Source organism: Antedon mediterranea, chromosome 9 (genome assembly GCF_964355755.1).
Source record: "Antedon mediterranea chromosome 9, ecAntMedi1.1, whole genome shotgun sequence".
In the NCBI taxonomy this organism is placed as follows: domain Eukaryota; kingdom Metazoa; phylum Echinodermata; class Crinoidea; order Comatulida; family Antedonidae; genus Antedon; species Antedon mediterranea.
In genome coordinates, this window is record NC_092678.1 from 4,881,817 (window position 1) to 4,905,595 (window position 23,779).

Below are 23,779 nucleotides of genomic sequence, written 5' to 3' on the forward strand. Positions count from 1 at the left end.
GGGTAGTTGCAAATTTAGTAGTCTCTAGAAGGAGACGTTCTTTGATAGTCAAAGTTAAAAATCAGAAACAACGTCTGGACATATCGACCCTATATCACCTAGCAACAAAAAACACTTGTTGGGGGCTGGCACACGGCCGGTGTTTGTTTACAATTTTACATTAACTTAAAAACACCTAGGGCCTAGTTTAGAATGTCAAATCGTAAGTTTTTGTAAATTATTTAAACAGTTAAACATAATATAAATGTTACCCTCAAACTACCACGATTAATGGGTTTAATTAGCTAGGCCTAGCTTGGCTGCACATGTAACTCGCAACATGATCCTATCCGATTATCTATTCTAAAGTAGGATAGTACTTATCTACTGTCTTTTTTGTACAGGTTTCTCTGTGTGTGATGCCTAGGCCACAGTAGTAGTAGGAGGCTAAACTGTAAATGACATTCATATGTAATTCATTTTGTTTATTAGACCGTTTCTAATCATTTACTACTATGTCAGAAGAAAATGAAAAAACATTACCAACAAGCCCGTTGCTGGAACAAGAAGAAGAAGAACGAAGCAGGGTAGAAGAGACTCATGTGGAACAGAAAGAGGATACAGAAGAGGAGGAAATTAAAGACAAATTAACTGAAGAAAATAAAGTTGAATCAACCAAGGAAAATAAAGACGAATTAACTGAAGAAAATAATGACTTGGCAAATGGCACATATGCAAATGTTGATGAACAGAAAGATGTAGATAAAGGACAAAATTTGGAGGTCAACCATAGTGAAGAAAAAGATGTGGAGGTTAACCATCATGAAGAAGATAAGAAAGATATGGAATGCAACCATGAAGAAAAGGAAAAAGAGGATAAAAATAAATGCCTAGAAAAAAAGAAATGTATAAATGAAGAAACTGGTGAAGTTAGGCATAGACCCCGAAAGAAGAATAAGAAAGGTGGTCATGGTCATCGAGTGACAATGACAGTGACTATTGCTGCAGCAATTCCCACAAGTAAGAGAAACCTGTTTGAACAAATGTTATAAAATAAAATCCTGTTCTAAAATATAGATGATTTACTTTACATTGTTCTATATTCAAAAGTTTTCTTTTCAAAATTGTTTTGATAAAAAATATTTTAAATAATGGTTGAACTTTTCAGATGAAGAAGATGGTCCCAAGTTAGAAGATATGGTACGGAAAAAGAAGCGGTTAATGGAAGCGCCAAAAGCGCAGAACTATTATCATTGTTCTTATTACTTACTGCCCGATGATACCGAACCCGTCAAAACAGATGTGGTTACTTTTGGAATGGCGGCCAAGATTTACACGGACCATGATTCAAAGGTGATAAAAACGTGGCAGGAGGGACATCAAACGTGGGTGGCATGGAGTCACAGGTAAGAAAATATTTCCCTCTACCTTAAACTTTTTCAAATCCTCAATCACTTCAATTTTCAACTTGAGTTATTGTTTTTATTTTTAGTCAAAAGATAAACGTCACCAAAGACCTCCTTCTGAAGCTATTTGATCATACGCTTCAACTGCGCATTTGGGAGTCCCGAGAGAAGGTGTCAGCGAGAGCTAGGTTTGACCGGCCTAAAGTCTTCCGTTTACCACAAGCAAAACCAGGTGAAGATTTTGAGGATGTTGGAGGTGTACGCTCTTTAGTAATGAAGCAATCACAGAGTTACATTGCATTACAACCGAAGAAGTCGCTCGTGGACCGACCTCTGCCACAGAGTCTTCCACCAGAACTCAAGGAAATTAAAAACTATAATAGAAAAGGTAATACAACAGGAGACACTTTTTGGGTCCCAAAGATGTTCCTTTAAATAGGGGTTCTATATTCAAATTGTTTCTACTCTATTACTTTTTTTATTTTATCATTGTTACAATAATTATTTCCAAAAGATATAAAACAATAATCAACATAATGCAGTATTCACAGTTAGTTTGTTATCCTTGCTTTTTAGATAGTAAAGGTAGACAAATAGTAGAAAAGACGAGTAAAGAATCCATGAAAACTAATGAATCAATTAAGTTTGATAAGCGAGCTAGAACTCCTGAAAACAAATCAGTAACTCAAGTACACAAACAGAGGAAGGCAACACCAGAACCAGTTACTCAAGTGGCAAAACAGGTCTCACCAGAGTCTATGAAGTAAGTTCCTTTCAATTTGCCTATACAGTACTTAATTTAGTCGTAGATACCTCCTCTGTAATTTGGCAAACCGAAAGCTCCCTGCTAACTAATTGATTTAGTTTTTCAAATTCCAAAGGTCATATAAGAAATTGGGCCAACTAGCTGGAACAATCCCACCAGATGAGCTAAAACAAATTAAAAGAGAATTAAAACAACAAAATGAAGAAGAAGAGAGGAGAAAAGAAGAGGAGAGATTAGGAGATGACAGTGGACGCTCAACGACAACACCAAGTGGTACGGCTTAATAATTTTAATTTGTTCTTAAGCGAGTTATTATTTGATCAGAGAAAAATAGGGTCATTATCTTACACTTGCCTCTCTCCACCCAGGTGTATAAAAGGGTAACCGGTTAGAACAAGACAAAACTTTGCGCTGATTAATAGCTGCATTAATATGGGAGTATGTTTTGCGATATGCGTTTAATCCAAAAAAATGACCGGGGTAATAATGTGCTACGTAAAGCGCCTTTGAGCATGATTATTCATGAAAAGGGTGCTATAGAAATGTGGTAATTATTATTAATGCTATTAAATAAAAATCTAATTTATCACTCACAGGGAGAAGAGGTTTAAAAGATTCTCCGCAGCAACGAGAAGCTAGGCGAAAGTCTCGCAAGTCTGAGCAAGCCGCAGCGGCGCTGCAAGCATACATCAAGCAACATGGAAACATACGCATCCCGGTCAAGTTAAAACTGTTGTTTCCAGGTAAGTTACTATCTCAAAATAACCTGTAGCATAATGTACAGATCCTTCAAATCTATACAACAGATTATGAACTCTCCAACAGTGCCATTGCGATGTAGTTTTGTAAAATAAGAATGAGATTGTGATACTGCAGTAACTGCAGTAAAATGATTAGCGGTAACAATTTTGACACAGTTTTTTAACAAGTTAACAATAATTTCTATTTCACTGAGGACAAAATAATAATAATAATATACAATATATACATAATACCACCAAAATTATGGGTGAAAATCAATATAAAATAATAAGGCATTTAATGAAAATTTGGACAGTCCTAAAATTATGCGACTATTTCATTCTACTCTAGGCGTTCGTTCAATAACTAACAGACTGGACCGTCCTGTTCATGGTATAGAGGACGTGTTTATTACAGTCTCACTTGACGGTCCTTTGATGTCCGAGACCCTACGTAAAGAATTGAACCCACTAGTCATCAAGATAGCGTCGGCAACAAACCTTCCGAGTACTCCACTGCCGTATGACCAGCTAGAAGACAAGTGTCTTCCTGTTTTTTGCATGTATAAATTCATGGGAGAGATGCCTCACATTACAAGTGGCAAAGAACACGGCAAAAGCGCATATTGGGAAGACACTAATGTGGTGTTATTAGGTAATTTGTGTGTTTATTTTGATTTTTTCATTGTATGCATGTTTTGACAAGGTGTTGCTTAATGTGTAAAGAAATGTATAATATGTGACAAGGTGTTGCTTAAGAATATCTAATGTTTGGCAATGTGTTGCTTAAGCGTGGTTCCACTAGAACGCAATACAGCAAACGTATCGACGCAAAGTGCTGTATTACATAATCAAAAGAAGGGAAAAATCGAATCAGTTTGATTTCCGCAACGACGCAAGGCAAAAGAACATTGAAAAAGATAATATAGCGCACAAGTACGCAGGGTGAACCAGATCAAAGTCTACGGCAACTAACATTGACGCACAACAAGCAGGTTTGATTACACGCAGGCAGGGCAAACACAATTATTGGAAGGGCATTGTCTTAAGTTGCATTCTAGTTGGAACCACACTAATGGGTAGAGAATGTCCAATGTTTCAGTTTGTTAATAAATAGGGAAATGGCTATAAATTTTCAGGTACGATGGAACGTGGAAAACTGCGAGAATATCTCAACGGTCCGCCATTAAAGATTGAAGTTCATGATCGAGACAGGAAATTCAAAGAAGCTAAGTTGAAACCTACCTTATTTGGCGAAGATATGGAGGACGATAAAATAGGAAATGTTGGCATGGTAACAGGTAAACAATATACTCTTGTTTATTCCTACGATAAAGATAACATAAAAATAAATAAAAATTACGGTACTAATACATCATTTCTAAATTCGATCACATTTTGTACAGGGAAGCGCACACTCCACAATCCGTTCAAAGAGCGTGGTCGTCCGTGGGATCCATACGGTGTTGCCAAGTTCGACCTTTCTCAGTTATTGCTAGGAGAGAAGACCCTGTACATGACCTCACCCATTCATTGCTGTCCTATACCAGACATCATTGGTAGGAATGTGCAGGATAAACTGCTTGGAGTGACAAATGCTGTTGATGGGCCTAGTAAGTATCAAAACTACTATGTCGTTAACCAAAATGAACTAGAATTTGTCGTACAAAGGGATATTAAAGATGAGAATAGCATATAAGCCGACGCTTCTGATTCATATGAATGAATCGCTTTGTATAAAACAGGTTGAATGAATGAATGAATGAATGCCAGTTGATCACACCTAGTACCGCTGTGATCGTACTATTAACCGGGAAAACACCTCACAAAGTATTTTATCAACTATTAATTGTATTTGTACAGAGGATGAGCCGCTACCTGTTGGACATTACCTGGATGTGAACTCACAACTAAAGGTTCGGATCGAGATTGCTTATCCACTCACCACGTCACAAGAAGTCAAAGACAAACCAGTACTGCCAACTCCTGAAGAGGTAACAACATAACATCTACTTTGTCTAATTTGAAAACTCAATAACCAAAATATGAACCTAACATTACATAATGCATTAGGGGTTACCCCGGTGTACTAGTACACCACAGCCGTAGATCATAACTGGGCCTTCTGAGAGACCAGTCTTCGACTGAAGAGGTCGCCCAGTATAAATAAAATATTTTAATTCAATGTTACTAAATTCTGTTGGCAATTTAGACTATTAAGTGCTTGTCTAGAATGCATTTTGGTCACTTTCTTAAGTAACATGTTTGTTTCATTTTGGTTCCAGTGCCCATTTTCCAGATTGGTTTATGTCTTTGATTACAAAAACACTTGCTTTCTACATTCACTGGAGAAGTTAATAACTGAAATCAATGCGAGCGCCCTCCGACTAGACGCCATGCCAGAGCACGTCATCAAAGCTGCCCTCTCTACTTACAAACTATCATAGTTAGTATTCGTTTCATAGTATATATATACAACAGTATTTCGACATGTTTTATTTGAATAACATTTTGTGGATGCTGTTAATTTCTCAATTATTTAATTTGTTTACAGTGATCAACAGTCAAGTACATCACTTGACATAGTCACAGGATTTCAGATATTAGATGGTGAACAACATATATTTATTCTGGAAGGATTACGTGATCATGCTATTAAGAAAATGTGGGAAACTTTACCAAGACAGAAAAACCATGGTAAACAAAACGTTAAAGCCCCATTCCCTACGTTTTTTAGATCTAATTTAAGATCACAAACTATATTTAATGTAAAAATAATACTATATGGTCCTATTGCTATAACTTTTTTCGTCTTTAAACGGTTAAAAATGTGAAAAATAAGTCGATTCTAATAATTATAGCGGCCCGCTATAAATCCCAAAATGCATTGCGCGCGGATTGATATTTTTGTTTTTCACCTGTAATTCGCCCACTTTTCGATCGATCGTGAGGCCAAAACAAATGGAAGACTCCTAACTTTTCAGCGAAAATACCGGGTTTTCCCCAATTTGTATCAACGGAGTCTGGCAAAAATAGAAAGACAATTAATGCAGCAACTATACAACGTCAGGCTAGGTATATAGGTAGCGTACGATGTTCGTACGTTACCGATGTTTACCAGCTAGGCCTACAAAACTAAGCCTAGCTAGGCTAGGCCTAAGACCGTCCACGAGAGGTCGATCGCCGCGAGCTACTTAGGTAGTGCATTGTTTCTCACTTTTTATCATAATTTACCATAAAACGTACATTTAAGACAAGGAATGACATGGTTTAATGTTTTTAAAGTGATATATATGTATTATTTTCCAAAAAACGTCCAAAATTGCAGGGAAGGGGTCTTTAACATTTTATCTGCAAAGTTTAAACAAACATTTAAAAGTGTTAAAACTTTAAAAACTGATAAAATCTATTTTCATTACAGAAGATACAATATTTGAAGCCATGTATAACTCTAACCTTATGTTCAGTGAACGGGTGTATGCTGCCCTCGACGTTGACCTATGTCGAATTAGACTTCATGAACCACTCAGTATCATTGTCCAACAGCCGCTGCTTTACATTCGTGATATGGTGCCACGTCTGTGCCTGGAGGCTATCATTAGACTTGATAAGGTCAGTATAGCATTTGACGTTTACGCATTGCATTTGCAAAAGACGACAGAATTCAGACTGCTTGTAATGTAAAGAACAATGCCATGCATAATAAATATTTTGTATTCGGTTTCGTTTCAGCTTTTGACGTGTACACAATTACGAGAACTAACCAAGAATGATTTGTTTCCATCTGCGAAAATGATCTTGTCTTTAAGTCGCGAGTTTGGAATCCCTCTGACGACGACAGATTTTGAAGGTGAGCATTTTAAATTTCATCCCTCCGCCCAAATTTAATTTGATTAATTTATTACTATTTATCTTTATCATAATAATATAATCACATACATACATAAATTTTTGTCATCGTGTTTGTAATTTAGAAACTTGTGATGGTAATCTAAAAAAAAAAATTAACTTTGCAGATAACTGAAATAAAATAAATACCCAAACGCTAATCAAAAATAATAATAAATTATGTTAATTTAAAACTTCATACTGTTATTTTTATTCAAGAATAACCAATCACATAATAATGTATTGTAAGTATTTATGTGCAAGCTTTTATTTCTATGCTTTTTTATGTGAGATAACATTCATGTTGTTAAGCTCTGTCCACACTATCAAACTAGTTACAAAAGTGTTATGTGCCCAAATATGGTAGTGATTTGACATCATCATGTCCATGCATATGCACATTACATTTTTTTGTCACATAAAGTTTGATAGTGTAGACAGAGCTTAAGATAATATATGTAAAAATGTATGCTTTTTATTCTCTGTATTTTGCTTATTTTATTGTTGCTGATTTTTAAGTCACAATTCAAAAAGTGCTTATTGTCGATGTGAACAATTTTATGTAGTAATATTATATTTGGTTAAAATGTTTTCTCTATTATTTTGACAAATGAAGTAGACAAGCGGACAGATATTGAAAATTAGGAAAAAAAAAATTGTAATTGTAATTTCTTTTCTTACCGACAGAGCTTAAGTTAACTAAAAAAGTTGAAATGATAGCGGAAAGCAGACGATCACAAACCATGCCAGAAATATCAGTTACTAAACGGAGAGAGTGGACGCCACTGGACAATTACAACGAAGACTACTATGACATGATCATCATGCGACAACAACAAAACACTCCAATTCATAATTTCCTCCAAGAAAATATAGTACGTAAAAAATCTTACAAAACATGTTTATTTATTTTTAGACACAAAAATGGTTTTCTTTCACAAACATAGATTTGGAAAGACAGAATACTTTTTTTCTTGACAAAACCATGTCTATACCATGTTTAACCATTCATCTTCACAATCTAACAACATTTTTAACTTTCTTTAAAGGATAGCGTTGGTGAAATAAGTCATATAAACAGTATAAATCGTGTTCGGCCAGAAACAATACACGTGACCCAGCCAAACGGTACATCACACAACTACAGTACACAGACGTTGAACAGCACAGAGCAGGCCAGGGAAAGTTTACGTCAACTACTGGCTAAGGTAACGGCACTGAAACACCTCAGCTAACACACTACCAATTGGAAGTTTCTATTAAAAATGAATGTACACTAGAGGTTTTTAAAATGATTTATGTAAAATTCTTCTTTTGTTTTTGTTGTTGTCAGGAGCCAAACCATCGGTTCACATACTGCAGCGACTACAACTCTGCGTCTGTAGTTCCTGTCGACTTAAACGCTTTACAAAAAGAAGAAACTGAAAGGTCAAAGGCCAAGTACCTGAGTAGCAATGGATTTGTTTATCCTGGAGTAAAGAGTTCCCTCTTAAGCAACGAACATCCTAGAAAGCCTGACGAAGCTAGAGTCACTGAAAACATGCAGGTATTTACAATCATCATGTACGATTTAAGTTATCAAATTCTCACTCCTGAGTACGATCAAAGTATATTGATTGAAACGTAAAGAAACTCAACAGTTCTTTTTAGAACTAATATGTGTGGTGTAGGCCTACCATCCTGTACAAATTAAGTGATCAAACTTTTTAACCTTTTAACATTAAAATTTTGCCTTCACTGACAACAAAATTGTCTTTTTATTTTGCAGCCATGGGAAGAGAATATTCTGCATGCAAATATATTAAAACCAACTTTAGATCGCGATCGCTACACATGGTCCTTAAGGAATGAGGACATTGACCTTTACCGGAAGCCACATAAAGACTTTGGCATCCATCCACCAGCAACAATCCATTTAGCTGGTGACACACTTGACAAAGAAAAGAGAACGGCACATGATGCAGAAGATGACATGTGGAGAGAGCGTCTGATTGTTGATGACCCGCAAATGAAGTTTCATCGGTGCGCCACCGAGACGGAACTAACATACAAAGGTCTTTTATCAAGCAATCAAATCGATAGATTACAAGGACTACTTAAAGACAAGCCTAAGAAGTATGGTCTTCTTGGATCGAATGCCAACAACATCCCTGCTCTATCGGTTGTAAACTATGTCAGCGTCGATACACACGCAAGAGAGAATGGACTCCTGCCAGCAATTGTGGATAACGAGAAAGACAAATATTGTGGCGATATGCCAGGACCGTTTGATGATCGCAGTTGGAATGTTTCAGCAAACAGGATCCCGATTCGTGATATGGAACACAGTAAATTTGAAGAAATGAAAGGACATGATTTCAAGTAGGTGTCAGTCTACATAGTAGGGGGCCAGGATATGAACTTGGCCTGAGAATACTCAGGTATTGAAAGATATTGTCTAAAAGAAAATATAAATTTGGAGGATTTGGTGGTGGGATTATACTTGAGAATATACGGTAAATGACGAGTTAATTGGAATCATATTTACAAAATGTTAGGTGAATACAGTTACAAACAAAAGTTGGAATAATAATTTCAAAACTTTTTCTTTTAGATTATACCACAAAGAACGAAGTGCCACCTTTAAACCTCAAATTCAAATGCTTTCAAAAGAAGAGAGAAACACTAATTTGTTCCGAACACTTCCACCAGAAGCGTTAAGAACCAAAAGTCAACGTGCTGGAAACGAGTGCTTCCGTCATCCTCCACCAGGAATCCGTCCCGCTTCCATCAAAACAGAATTTTATTATCCAGATCGTGAACAGTATTGGAGAACGCCGTGTCAACGTGATCCATCCAACAAGTCTGTGCTAAAAACATGACAATGCTTCTAGTCATTGCAGACTATTTTATAAAAGAATCTGTAAAATACTAAAAAGCTTTATATTAAAATTGATTATGAATATCAGCAGAAATAATTTATGCATAGAAATAATTTGGTGTCGTCATTACAGAGGGCGCTTTACATATTGCACGGCATGATTGCAACACAGTTGTACGTTAACATAGGCAAGCGGTAAAATATGGGAATCTTTGTTATTTCTTCTGACCATTTACACAAAACATGGAGCGGACAGTCGGTTTCTGCTCAGGATACATACAGATTCTACGTGGGAAAAGCTACACGGTTTTCTGCTTACCGTTACTGCTTGTCTGTGAATAACACCATTTCATTAATGACTGTTAAAACATTGCAAAACGTATGTACAAGCACACATACAAGATACTGTAAAAGACACCAGTAAATAGTCTATAGTCTCGAATAAATATTTATTATAGATCATGATTCGTTATAATTCTATGTTTACAATCGTTTCTAGCTAGCAGGACAATGAACTAGCCCATCAATCATCTATTTTTAGAACGTCTCGCATACTCTTACATATTGCATCATAATAATTGGTTCATTACCAAATGTGACCAGAATTTCGAGGACTAAGTCTCTTATATAATATATATGTATTAATAATCATTTTCATACATGCAGTCTAAATATATTCTTTTTATATAATATTCAGAGAATAATTGGTATAATGCAATAAGAGGGAGCTTTCAATTTGTGTGTCAGTCATCATCTGGAACTCAAAACCACCAAAAATATGTCAAGGATTTGAGCGCGTAAGCACATCCCAACTGAATGTGCACGTCATATGACATAACTTGGTCATCACAAGTCCAAAGCTCCCGAATACTGCAGCAGAATGCCATCTGTAAAGCGTGGTTCCCACTAGAACGCAGCGATGTATCGACGCAAAATACTGTAATGCGTAATCACAAGTGGGAACTGACGACGCAATAGTGCTACAAACGTCGCAAGTTTGATTTCACGCAGGCGAGGGCAAACACAATTATTAGGACAGTTGCTTACGTTGCGTCGCTAGTGGGAACCACGCTTTAGAACAAACATACTTATCAATTGCTTTGAAATTGGGTTTATCTACAATCAATTTCAAGTAATATATCTAATAATTGGTATATTCTGGTGGTAGACTTCATAGTACTGTAGATACAGTCGCAGTCAAAAGCTTAGTGTCTGCCAACATTGACACAGACACTGGCTATGCCCTTTCATTGACAAGCCTAGGCCGACACAGAGACACTGGCTATGTTCTTTGATTGACAAGCCTAGGCTGACACACAGACACTGGCCATGCTCTATGATTGACAGCCTAGGCAGTGATTGCTGGTAAATTCTTTGTCGGCGGTGGCGCCTGGATGGCTGGTACATTACCTGAAATAAAATAGGAACCAAGTGAAAACAAGAAAAATGCAAGACAAGTATGAAAAATAAGTAAGAAATAATGTCTACAGCGGTAATAATATAATATAATTAAATATACGAATTTGTAAAGCGCCAATTCCAGCAACAAGTGATCAAAAGCGCTGTGGACTAAGATGTAAGGGTCCTATTATTATTCTTATTATGGTTGACTTCATAGTACTGTAGATACAAACAACAACTTTTGCAGTTGAAGCCTAGGACGACAGAGACACTGGCTGGTAAATGTCCCTCTGTATCATCAATAGAACAAATGCAGCACTTACTTGGCACTTCTTGTGGCGTCGATATAAGCTCACTTTCATCCGTATCATTTGCTGAATGATAAACAAAAAAAAGCCTGTTCTAAAACGAGTTGCATTTACGCGTAGCTTGTTTGTAAATTGTCGCCAAAGTACTGTTATTTCTCTATATAGTATATAGCGTTAACTAAAGGTAAATACTGAGTCCTAGACAACAAGCGTTTAGACAGTGTATACTTTTGGAAGGTAAATAAATAAACAATGATTTCAAGCACTACTGAATAATTGACAACTAAAACAGTACTTTAACATTAAAACACACACAAACCAATTCACTATTACTATAACAACACAGTTTTGGCTACAGCTACAGTAAGTTACACATTCCTAAAGTACACATGTTGCTAAGAAACAAAAAGCTGTATATTTTACTGGATAAAAACAATATGTTCCGAAAGCTCTGTCTACGCTATCAAACTCCATGTGATAATAAAATGTGATGTGCCCATATATGGACAGGGCGATGTCATATCACTACCATATTTTGGCACATCACACTTTTTTTGTCAAACTAGTTTGATAGCGCAGACAGAGCTTAATAAAAAACTGAAGTAGCATTTCACTATTATGATGAGATAAGAAATAGCAAATAGCAAATTATTAAATTCCCCGGTTAGTAAAATTAAAATTAGCTTTCTTTAATCTTTAATCAAATTGTGAAATTAGAAACAAAAGCCAATGAGAAAACGCAATTATTTCTAATGTACAAGAAGCAACACCTTCAAATGTAAGAAAACAATTAATACTGCACTTCCAATAAAAAAAAAAACACAAGGAAAAAGCAAGGAATAAAATAAAATAAATACGGTTAAAAAAACCAATTTCCATTTTAAAAAGTGAAGCCAACCAACATTGAATAACAAGACAATACCTTTTGACAGCCTTTGCTTTTGATGTGCCTAAAACCCATTAAAAACATTGTGAACATTATGACAAACAATCCATGTTTATTATGAGACACATGGCCAAACTAACAGAGACTAGGCCAATTGATTACATGTGTTTTCAAGGAAAAAACAGCCTTAAACAATACTTAGTTTCAGGAAATGGGTTTGATTGCAAACTGCAGTCATACACTTTTAAAATTAGTTTAGAAATCATGGGTTTGTTTCCCATCGTAGATTGAATAGCGTGTTGAATTAAAATAGAAAATAAAAATATATACAAGTGTTTAGCATACCTGCTTTCTCCTTCTTTTCCTCTTGCTCTTCGGCGGCTGTTTTGTCAGCCCTGAAGAAAATTCTAGCGCTGCTTAGACTGTAGTAGAGCAGATCAAACTCCTACACAAATACATCAAAAGATCAATATATTTACATAGAGAATAATCTTACTAGGCCTTTTAACCAAAGTCATGCAAGGCTATGTCTTAACTTAAATTAAAATTCATTATATCAGCTCTTTGAATTACATTTTGTATATTGCTGTGCTTGTAAACTTAGGTGCATACTTAGTTTCAGACTTAGCATAAATTAAATAGTTATCATTACCCTCTGGTAAGTTTCCAGTCGTTTGATAGTCAAACTTCCTGTCTGCACCAACTTCTCATCTTCCGCTTGTGCACGTCTAACACTATCTTTCTCCTCTTTGTACTTCTTCCGGACGGAGCGGAACCAATGAAGCGAATCAAACTCTTGGTATTGGTCGAGAAGTTTCAAAATATATGCAACACCTGTAAACAAGTAAACATAACTTAAGTTTATCTTTAACTCTTTAAACAAAACAAGTTTACTTTTAAATATATATATATATATATATTGGTTTCAAAGCTTACCCATGGCAAAGCCATCATCTGTGAAGGCGGCTCCCACTTTGTTTTTCTTGTTTAGTTTTTCTTTGCATCCAATAGAATACTCCACAAAGTTTAGGCTCTATAAGAACATGTCAGGTTTTAGTACAACTGAGTTTGGGTTGATACTGAATAAACTAAACAATGTAGCAAAATACCTTTAAAATTGACATTAAGAATGTACTTAAGTAAATTGACATTAAGAATGTACTTAAGTAAATTGACATTAAGAATGTACTTAAATTGACATCAACAATGTACTTACAAGTGGTGGTAGGATCATGTAGAAGTTTCTAAGATGCATGTTTTTGGAGGTTCTAAATTCAGGAGAGAATACCTCAACCAACATCTATGATTAAAAAATAAACAGTCAATATAAATAAAATCTGTTGTTACTGTAATGATTCCTTACAAACGTAATGGTGAATTTTGTAAGATTATATTCTATATTTGAACTCTGACCTTGAAGTACTCTGTGCCTTCGGCAAAGTTCTTGGCCAAATTCCCCAAGACATTATCCAGGTTGCTGTAAAAGTAACAAAAAAAGTTTGTAACAATGAGATGATGTTATCATTTAGATTCACAAGATTTTACATTAAATTTAGTTTGTTGCCAATTTTAACATAAATACTATTTATAATTTCTTTTTCAAAATGTATAAATTTGGAAACAAACCTTGCAGCGTTTTGCGTTTCTTCAGATAAATTTTCTTCAACACAAAGTTCCTGGAAATTGATGATGTCATCAACATCAGGTACAAATCTATAAATAAAAACCAAAATACATTATAATTATTGATGCTATAATCATCAGTAGTCTTCTAAAACCAAATATGTTTTACTAACAAAGGAAATTAAAATATTGTCTTACCTTATAGCGTTACTACAGCACCGTAGGCCACCAGATCTGATCATACGAATGTAACCCATTGCATTGCCTACAAGATAACCACATGTATGCAAATTAAGTACGATTTATTAGTTGTATATTCAGCTTCCTTTTCTTGCATATTAAAATTTTTAAATGAACTAAATACCCAGGTAAGAAAACATCAAAACATACCTATCTGACTGATAAGGTTGCGGAATTGATCAAGATAACTGTCGCCCTCTGGTGTCAGACCCAGCTTGCGGATTCCTTTATTGAATCGGTCAGCACGGTCAAATGGATACATCTGATTGTTTTCATCTTTCACTTCTTTGAAATAACGAGAATCCTGAAAAAAAGAAAACTTGATAAAATGATATCCGATATTTTTTTTAATAAGTAGGCCAATAATAAAATATTGGTTCCCAGTAGGATGCAACACAAGGACGCAAACGCAACACAAGCGAGTTGACCAATGACAAGCGACAGTTTGGATAATCCATTGATTGTGATTGGTCAATTTGCTTCCATTGCATCTACATCATTGCATTTTGTTTCTAGTGGGAACCAAGCTAAATTCTGACGGTAAAAAGTTAACTAAACAACAATAACTGAGCAATACCTTTATCAGCCTCGACTTGATATGTTCGTCGTACATAAACTGCGAAAAGATAAAGAACTTCTTGCGCAAGAACTGATAGGTAAAGTTCACCGTTGTGTTCATGATTCCAGTACCGTGAGTGCGGATTGAGTTCGCAATGTGCCGGATGTTGATGGTGTTCAGATGTTTGTTTGCACTTGATCGCTCCACAAAAATCTAAAAAGTAAACGGTATTTAAAATCACATGCAGGTAGTTCTATGGTCCAACTCTATTAATAATATTGGTCTGTTTTTCCAGAAATGCTGGTATTTAGAATGTGGTTTGAATGGTGAAAAAGAACTGGGGACATTTTGTATCTGGTTTGGAATTGGAATAGTCGATTGTGAATACATGTGAAATTCACAAATAGATTTTGATTTCTTTTGTTGTTCGTTTCTTGTTACACCACCTACCTGATTGTTGACATTGTACAGATACTTGGACACAAAGATGTGGATGTTTCTCATAATTTCAAGAACATCTAATCCCTGTTAAAAATAAAAATGTAAAACATTCTTTTTGTTTATTTCTTTAAGCACACTTCAAAAGATTGCCAATAGCGAAGTAAGTCTCCATTTCACACACACAAGATTTGCCCCACACAACCAAAGTATTTTGGGAGTGCAGATTTCAACACAGGATTCTTGAAGCATCATAACCACAAAGCTTAATTTGCAGTCAAAAACATTAAAAAACATCGAAAACCATGATTACATTATCAAATGTTACCTGTTCTAGGGTTTGAGTTGGTAGGTGACCTTCGGTCATTTCTAGTCCGTACTTTTGAGCAGCCAGGTTACGCATTTCAGCGTACGTCTTCCAGTCATGCAATGCTACAGTGGTCAGCTTATAGAACGTTTTATCCAAGTAATGAGTCACATGCTCTGAAATACATAAAACAAACGAAAATTTCCATCATATATTTGATAAAATAAGAGAATCTCTAAATATTATAAATTATTTTGTTAGTTCTGAAAAGAACTGTAGAGTTCCTCGACGTTTCGATTATTATACTACTAAAGACGATCAAAGTATCAATCTTGAGAAACTTAGCAATTATTTTTGCAACTACATATACGTGGTGTTCCACAAACTTTATTTAAACACAGAATCTATAAACACACTACAAGTGTATATCTATCTATATGGTCATATCAAAACATTTGATTGTGAGCATGCAAGATTATTATAGCCTTAACTGCTTTGTAGACAATGAGTTGTGTAATAACCTTTGACATTGATGTAGCGGTGGAAGATTCGTATGGGTTTCATCTTCAAGAAATGTGTTTGGTCCTTCATAGATGATTTGAATGGATTCATCTCACCAACTTGTAGATGCTGGTGGATGGACAGACGAAGGTTGGTCTCAACGCTACGGCACAATGGGGACAGAAGATGCTGAAAAGAAATAAGACATATATTTAGTTCTTGTGTATTAAATGTAAGGCTCTGTCTACACTATAAAACTAGTTTGACAATAAAGTGTGATGTGCCCAAATATAGTAGTGATGTACCCAAATATGGTAGTGATATGACATCATCATGTCCATATTTGGGCACACCACATTTTATTGTCACTACGATTATGTAAATTTACCTCATCAAAATTGTCCTCAATTTCATGATAAAAAGCGATTAAAAGATCTTCATTCGATTCCAGATGACGAGAATTCCTCATTGGTGTGACGCAATCAGCGAGGGCAGCAAACATGTACTAAAAATAACAGATCATAGAACACATTTTAATAATAAACAAATTACAAATAGGTAAAATGGTAAAAAAAAAGCATATATTTATAAACAAAAGCAATCTCACTCCGTCCTGCACACACTTTATAACACAACACACCGACCAATCACAGACTGCCACGCATGAATGACTCCCTTATATGTTCATTTCACTTGTGACAAACTTACATGCAGACGATGAGCGTCAACAGCGTGTTCATAACGGTCCGCAACGTACGTTGGAAAGATCACTCTATGCCAATATACAAAACTGCAATCGCAAGCCTTCTTCAATCTATCAAAAATACAAACAATAAATCATCATGTGAAATAATGTTGACAGTCCTCTTTTAAATTGAAAATAAATCTCTCATTATGTTATGTATAATCATCCTTTCACTTATAACAGTTTTTATATTTTACTTCTTCACAAGTCTTTACTACAGATTTTGTCCTGTTTCCAGTTCCTGTGTTGTCCTGTTTTTCTTTTTCAGTGGGCTGCCTCACAAAAGCTTACATTTTTTTAAATTTTGTCCCTCTTAGTTTATTATTATTAATTTATTATTATGACCTATGAACTTATGAAATAAATGTTACTTTGAAAAATTTATTATTATTACCTATGAACTTATGAAATAAATGTTACTTTGAAATAATAAAAAAAATTATCACTTACTTTCCTCTCAGGTCACTCATCACCTCCATTTTCATGAGGATATTTCTGAAGTTTGCAAGTTCGTCTTCACGGAAAGCTTTCTATACAAAAAACATTGAGAATTGAAAAACATTCAGAAAATGATAAAGGAAGAATATTAACCTTTTTTTGTAACTTCACAGTTGACACATTATTAATTATAAACAAATGCCAGATCCGATGAGAAATATGAAATATATCGACATATTTAGTTAAGATGACAGTATTTACCATTTGTGATCCGATAGCCATTGCTAGTTTTGCGATCAGGATCCTTTCCTTTGTTGGTGGGCCACTTATTGCATTCTCAACCAAAACCAACGCTGATAGTACATCCTACAAAATCAAACATTACATTTAATATTTGTTTAATATACAGTACCTTGATCTTCAGACAACAACATTTATCTCATCATAATTCATGTTATTTTTTCAAAATATAGACATTTTACAAATCTTTGCCCAGACCAAATCTCTGAACAGACACAATAAATAAAGTACTCACCAATCTCTTATCACTGTATTTCTTATCAGAGATAATTCGTTTCTGTAAAAAGATTAAAAGAGGGTTTTTGTAATAACATTAATAGTTTGTTTCTCACAGGCTACACATTTTACAATTGCTTAACATAAACATTTGTTGTTAAACCTCGCTGTGTTTTTACCTTAGCTGTGTTGACTGCAGACATTGCCATGAACTGCAAATGTTGCACAATGTGAGTGATAGACTCAGCGATCACCATGGTGCGACGGTGAAATGTAGCTTCAATTGACTGAAGAAAAAATGGTTGAAGAAAGTCATTAATATCAATCTTCAACCGTTAAGATGGAAATAAAAGATATCTTAGACAGAGCGTGCAGACTTAATATTTTATTTAACAATTATATAATACAATCTTGCCTTAAGTAGCTCAATAAGACGACACAGAGCCAGTACAGCCGTCTTGGTTAAAGGTTTATTTGCATAAGCATGAATATTCATGACTGTCTTCACAAGATGACTAATGTTGTGGGCCCACAGCAAACCCTGTAATATAAGACAAATCATTTAATGTAACACTAGAATATGCAGTACTACATGAATATTCATTGAGCTATTAATAGCAAATGACATCATAGTATATAAATAGACCTACCTGAATGAACAATGAGCATTTGCTGGTGAGATCATCAACAACGCTGTTGGCAGCTCCGATTCCAGACTCCATACGGATCATCCAGGAACACACTTGTACATAATACTGTTGAACCTCTCTGTAAATTATGCCCAAATATGATAGTGATATGCCCAAATATGGTACTGATATGACATCATCATGTCCATATATGGGCACATCACATAAAGTTTGATAGTGTAGACAGAGCTTAAGAGATTTTGTTTAAACATCCTACCTAATGACAGTTTGCACCTTGTTCTGCAAGTACGTTTGGGTAAAGTTGGCAACATTTCCCTGCGAACGTTTATCCAGAATCTTGGAGATATGCGGAGACAAACTTCGCAAAAGAAACTGGTTTGGTGACCACATGATGTTACCAGTTAAGGTAATAGTAGGAATCTAGAAATAAAAACCAACATTAAACATTTAAATGTTGTAGATAAATAATATTTATAAATACAGAAGAATTTTAAATTTCAATTTTAACTTACTTTCTTATAAACATCCCAAAGTTGTTTGAAGACTTTCTTATCAATGACGCGGAATATTTGAAAATGTAGGACATACAGGCCACAAATGCCAACGTATTGTAGACGGTGGTCCATCTCACTCGGGTCACCTGAAGGTCAAAGGTAAAATATCAAAGCTCTGTTAATCTTTCATGTTATGTGTACAAAAATTACATTATGAAGTGTAATTAAAATCAGTGATCTTTTGTTTTGGGAAAGTAGTCAAACACTATTCTGATAAACAAACCAGTGTATAATGGCTCAGCTGGAGGTCAAAGGTTAAAGTATCAATGTCATGTCAACCTTTCATGTTATGTGTACATATTGATGCAAATTATTCTTTTGTATAAATTATAGTCTCCTTTCAATTACTGTCCCAAAGCTAAAGCTCGCAAAAATACTACAATGAAACAGAAGTAATTCTAATGGGTCGGCTGAAAGTCAAAGGTTAAAGTATCAATGTCATGTCAATTCTTACCTATCTTTGGCTCAATCTGCGCAAATAGAACACGGATGTTATAAGCAAACTCTTCCGCAAAGTACGCATTCTTAGTCACATACATTTGGTGCTCATCAAACAGCTGCTCAACACAACTCTGGGTTTTAAAAAAAGCGCAAATTATGAGTTACAATGAAAGCACAAACTATGAGTTACAATGAAAGCACAAACTATGAGTTACAATGAAAGTACAAATTATGAGTTACAATGAAAGTACAAATTATGAGTTACAATGAAAGTACAAATTATGAGTTACAATGAAAGTACAAATTATGAGTTACAATGAAAGTACAAATTATGAGTTACAATGAAAGTACAAATTATGAGTTACAATGAAAGTACAAATTATGAGTTACAATGAAAGTACAAATTATGAGTTACAATGAAAGTACAAATTATGAGTTACAATGAAAGTACAAATTATGAGTTACAATGAAAGTACAAATTATGAGTTACAATGAAAGTACAAATTATGAGTTACAATGAAAGTACAAATTATGAGTTACAATGAAAGTACAAATTATGAGTTACAATGAAAGTACAAATTATGAGTTACAATGAAAGTACAAATTATGAGTTACAATGAAAGTACAAATTATGAGTTACAATGAAAGCACAAATTATGAGTTACAATGAAAGCACAAATTATGAGTTACAATGAAAGTACAAATTATGAGTTACAATGAAAGTACAAATTATGAGTTACAATGAAAGTACAAATTATGAGTTACAATGAAAGCACAAATTATGAGTTACAATGAAAGTACAAATTATGAGTTACAATGAAAGTACAAATTATGAGTTACAATGAAAGCACAAATTATGAGTTACAATGAAAGTACAAATTATGAGTTATGATGTATGAAGTATAAATGATAGAGGGTTAAAATTAGTAATCTGTTTTATTTCTTTTTAAAACACGATTTATTTCTTACCTGCATTATCATTCCATCTAAGAGCTGACCTTGCAATTTCATCAGCAGCTTTTCAAATGGTCGTAGCTTGGCAGGATCTACGTTGAACCTTGCAGGGTTGTGATGAACCGATTTCAACATTCTATAAGAAAACATTAATTTTCAATGCAATATTTTATTAAGGAAAAATATCTGATTCCCAAAAACACAGTAAAGTAAATTTAATCAGACTAACTCAGTTTGTATGACATTGGCGCAATGCTGACTCTTTTGTAATGCAATATTTTTTATATACCATTATAAATAAATATATGTGCTCAATTCACTTCTATATTATACCTCTTGTAAAGTGTCCAGTGTTCCTTCAGTGTGTGCTGATTGGATACAATCTCATCCATTGTTATCAGAACAGATAGTAGTTGCCCAAGATGTTCAAAGACAGACTGCAAAAGTACACAAAATATAAATAATAATCTAATACTATCATCTATTCATTTATTTTATTTCTTATTTAACCAACTGTTATCGTGTCATGTGGCCAGGAATAAACAATTATATTTTCAATGTCTGCTAACAAAATTGCATGATCTGAACTTTTAAATAAAGGTAAACATATCTATTCTCATACTCAAGTTTAGCTGGAGCTGAGGATATTTGGCAAACAGTGCAGTGTCTACCCAGATCAGCACACCAGGAGACGATCTCCTACTCTTTTTAAGTTCTTGAGCAGTATGCACATGGGATAAACAAAATTGACATTCTTCAAATAAAAGTGGGATGAGCCGACAAAAGACAAAAAAAACTTACCGTGAAGTGAACATGAGAAATGTCAATAACTCTAGGAGCACCTCTGAAAAAACAAAACAATACAAATAAAAATGAAAAATGTCAATAACTGAAAAAAAAACAAAACAAAAACCATTCCTTCAATTTGTTATTAATTCCAAATTTGATACTAAAACGCAATATTTAAAATCTTACTTGGCATTATTGAACAAACTTGAGAGTTGATGGATGACGTTCTTGACGACCTCATGACAACGAGCAACAAAACATGACAACTCCTAGAAGAACATTTTATATCAAAGTGAACTTGCAGAGTACATGAATCACATAAATAGTTGGTGACATGTAAAGTGTGATGTGCCCAAATTTGGTAGTGATATGATATCATCATATCCATATATGGGCACATCACATAAAGTTTGATAGTGTAGACAGAGCTTTAAGCAGTCTAAAATATCTTAAGCTAAATGAGAGTTGACTTACTTGCATGAAGGACATAAAGTGTCCCATCATTACTTGAGCGTCTCCCTCTTGTAAACCAGTCTTTGGTTCTGACGACAAAATACAGAAGAAAAAATACATTTACATACTCTTGCAAGATTTTTTTAAATGATTAATTTAATATTTTTTTTGCGATGTAGAAATAAAATTACTTCACAGTGGGTGTTTGAATAAACTGGTAAATATTCATATTCATTTTTTAAATACAATGGTTTTTTTTAATACTTACCTCCTTCGCCATAGAACATCAAAGAATGATAATACTTGGTTTCAGCCTAGAAAAAAAATAATTTTTTTAATCAATAACAAGAAATGCACTGGTTTCCATCAAAAGGAAGATGCTCAACAATTACAAATTATAAATGAAAGAAAAAGTCAAGAGTAAAAAATGATAATGTCTCAAGCTTTCTTTTTTTTTTAAGTCATTGGTAAAACCAAATTATTGATTTCAAATTCATTCAGTTATTTCATTTTTGAGTGATGAAATCAAATTTCTAAAGCCTTTACCTCATGTTTCAAAACTCCCATCTCACAACATAATGAAGCAAACACAGTAATAACTTTATTGAAAACCTGAAGAAGAAAAAGAACAAAATTGTTAAAATATTACTTACAAAGAAGTCTGATTTTGGTTATTTTAACACAATTTATGCATGCTTACGTACCTTGTTGTCTGTTTTTATCAGTTCCAACAGACTGGTTTGTTCATAAGGACAATACTATAAGAAAATAGTTATAAGTTATAATAATATAACAATAATAATGCCAACTGCATACAGTTAAATTCAGTAATTAATTTTCGCATAATGTCAAATAATCATTTTGCGCCAGTTTACACGTTTCTGAGCGTGTGTAGAATGATCATTGTTGTAGTTGCATGATGCGTCATGAAAACGAAAAGGCACTACAGTAGATTGTGTTTTGATTTGTGGTGGTTGATTTCTCTGTAAAATAATTGTGATTTGTCTGGGGTTTCCTATAAATTTAATATCAAATAATATTTAATAATTTTGCGATTTTTTATGTATTTCCAAAGTAATACTGCAATAATCACCTGGAGTTTAATGGGGTCAAGGGTGAAATCCCAAGCGTCACCAATACTGTCATCTAGAGCGTCCTCAATTCCCTTTAACTGTGCGGCATAATCTTCAAGGAATTTGCCATACTTACGAAGTTGCACTTCTCCTACAATTTCTATGAAAAACGATAATAAAACCTCAAAATTAATTGCGATTGTATTGGGACAGACACAGGCTAGGCTACACATCACTATGGATGTTGTCCTGTAACGCGAAATTTGTTCCGGGGCCAAAACTGGTCCGGTCGGATCGATTTTGGCATTGCAACAGCCGCTAAAAGAGGTCCGGCTAGGCTAAAACTGGTCCGGCCTTCCAAATCGATCCAACCGGACCAGTTTTGGCCCTTGATTACGACCAAAATCGGACCAATTTTGGCGTGACAGTCCCACCTAACCAATTAGCCACTAACACATAGCCAAAGCCTTCCCTAGACTTAGTACGTCACAGGCCTACCTAGTCCTAGCTAGTTAGTTAGAGAGGGCCTGGCCCTAGCTAGTCTAGCTAGCTATATGATGAGTAGCAGCGTAGCTAGGCCTAGGCTTTTATTTTAGTATCATAATAATCAAGTAATAATTTTAAACGTTAAAATAATATCATACTTAATGAACCATCATCAAATTTGTCGAATTCCCAGCCGGAATAAGCTTCATATTCTGACATTTTGCTGCACTTCCGATCCCCAGAGGCAGCGTTTCCTTTTCTCACGTGATGTAAAGTTATTTGTTTTTAACGGTAAATCCGTCAATACGACTGTCTTTGCGTCAGTAACGAGCTATAAAACGCAATATTGACATTTAATTCTATTTAATCTATCTAAATGGCCAAAATAAATATATTTCTTTATATTTTGATACTGGGTTACAACTCATCAATGCTGTTTGAATAAATGTTTATAGTTTCGGTTGTTTTTTTTATTATTATTCACTTTTATTTCAAATATCAAAAAATTGACCAAAATTACAACTCGTGGCTAAGAGCCAAATTGCGTGTAAAATACATGTCATATCAAAAATATAAATATATATAAAAAATATGAAAAAAAAAAACAACAAAGAAGGGGAGAGCAGTCGCAAACTAGCAGGGGAGAAAATTAAGAATTCAGTAATTTGATGAAGTAGGGTATAGGGCTATTGGTAAATCTGGATGTTTTAGACGCTAGCTGGGTAATTTTGTTTTTATTTCTTAAAATTTTATACTAAAGTAACTTAAGATGCAAAAA

The 23,779-nt window shown here is 34.4% G+C and overlaps 2 protein-coding genes across 3 annotated transcripts; one reads left to right on the forward strand and one right to left on the reverse strand.

The window, feature by feature from the left end:
• Window positions 1-158: 158 nt before the first annotated feature.
• Window positions 159-10,104, forward strand: LOC140059568 (uncharacterized). The gene is made up of 20 exons (XM_072105518.1): window positions 159-202; window positions 472-999; window positions 1,148-1,385; window positions 1,472-1,773; window positions 1,962-2,148; window positions 2,267-2,424; window positions 2,748-2,894; window positions 3,244-3,546; window positions 4,031-4,192; window positions 4,298-4,504; window positions 4,755-4,885; window positions 5,177-5,337; window positions 5,446-5,588; window positions 6,313-6,503; window positions 6,624-6,741; window positions 7,467-7,654; window positions 7,829-7,987; window positions 8,113-8,325; window positions 8,548-9,140; window positions 9,373-10,104. Exons 2-20 carry the CDS (start codon window positions 495-497, stop codon window positions 9,638-9,640), a joined length of 4,374 nt encoding a protein of 1,457 aa, XP_071961619.1. The 5' UTR covers window positions 159-202; window positions 472-494; the 3' UTR covers window positions 9,641-10,104.
• Window positions 10,081-23,250, reverse strand: LOC140059569 (WASH complex subunit 4-like). Of its 2 annotated transcripts, XM_072105520.1 has the most exons (36): window positions 23,160-23,250; window positions 22,536-22,675; window positions 22,147-22,200; window positions 21,989-22,054; window positions 21,711-21,756; window positions 21,464-21,531; window positions 21,176-21,258; window positions 21,002-21,044; window positions 20,534-20,637; window positions 20,216-20,336; window positions 19,260-19,377; window positions 18,764-18,891; window positions 18,508-18,671; window positions 18,252-18,369; window positions 18,017-18,142; window positions 17,781-17,888; window positions 17,621-17,662; window positions 17,347-17,451; window positions 17,098-17,177; window positions 16,611-16,716; window positions 16,291-16,407; window positions 15,923-16,091; window positions 15,423-15,577; window positions 15,107-15,181; window positions 14,675-14,869; window positions 14,248-14,401; window positions 14,056-14,122; window positions 13,861-13,947; window positions 13,648-13,711; window positions 13,451-13,534; window positions 13,171-13,267; window positions 12,887-13,068; window positions 12,580-12,679; window positions 12,271-12,298; window positions 11,364-11,414; window positions 10,081-11,049 (listed from the first exon to the last, which is right to left on the reverse strand). In XM_072105520.1, the coding sequence occupies exons 1-35, from the start codon at window positions 23,218-23,220 to the stop codon at window positions 11,408-11,410; spliced, it is 3,462 nt and encodes a 1,153-aa protein (XP_071961621.1). In that variant the 5' UTR covers window positions 23,221-23,250; the 3' UTR covers window positions 10,081-11,049; window positions 11,364-11,407. The 2 variants fall into 2 exon arrangements, with proteins under 2 accessions (XP_071961621.1, XP_071961620.1); XM_072105519.1 differs by lacking the exon at window positions 12,271-12,298.
• Between the last annotated feature and the right edge of the window lie 529 nt (window positions 23,251-23,779).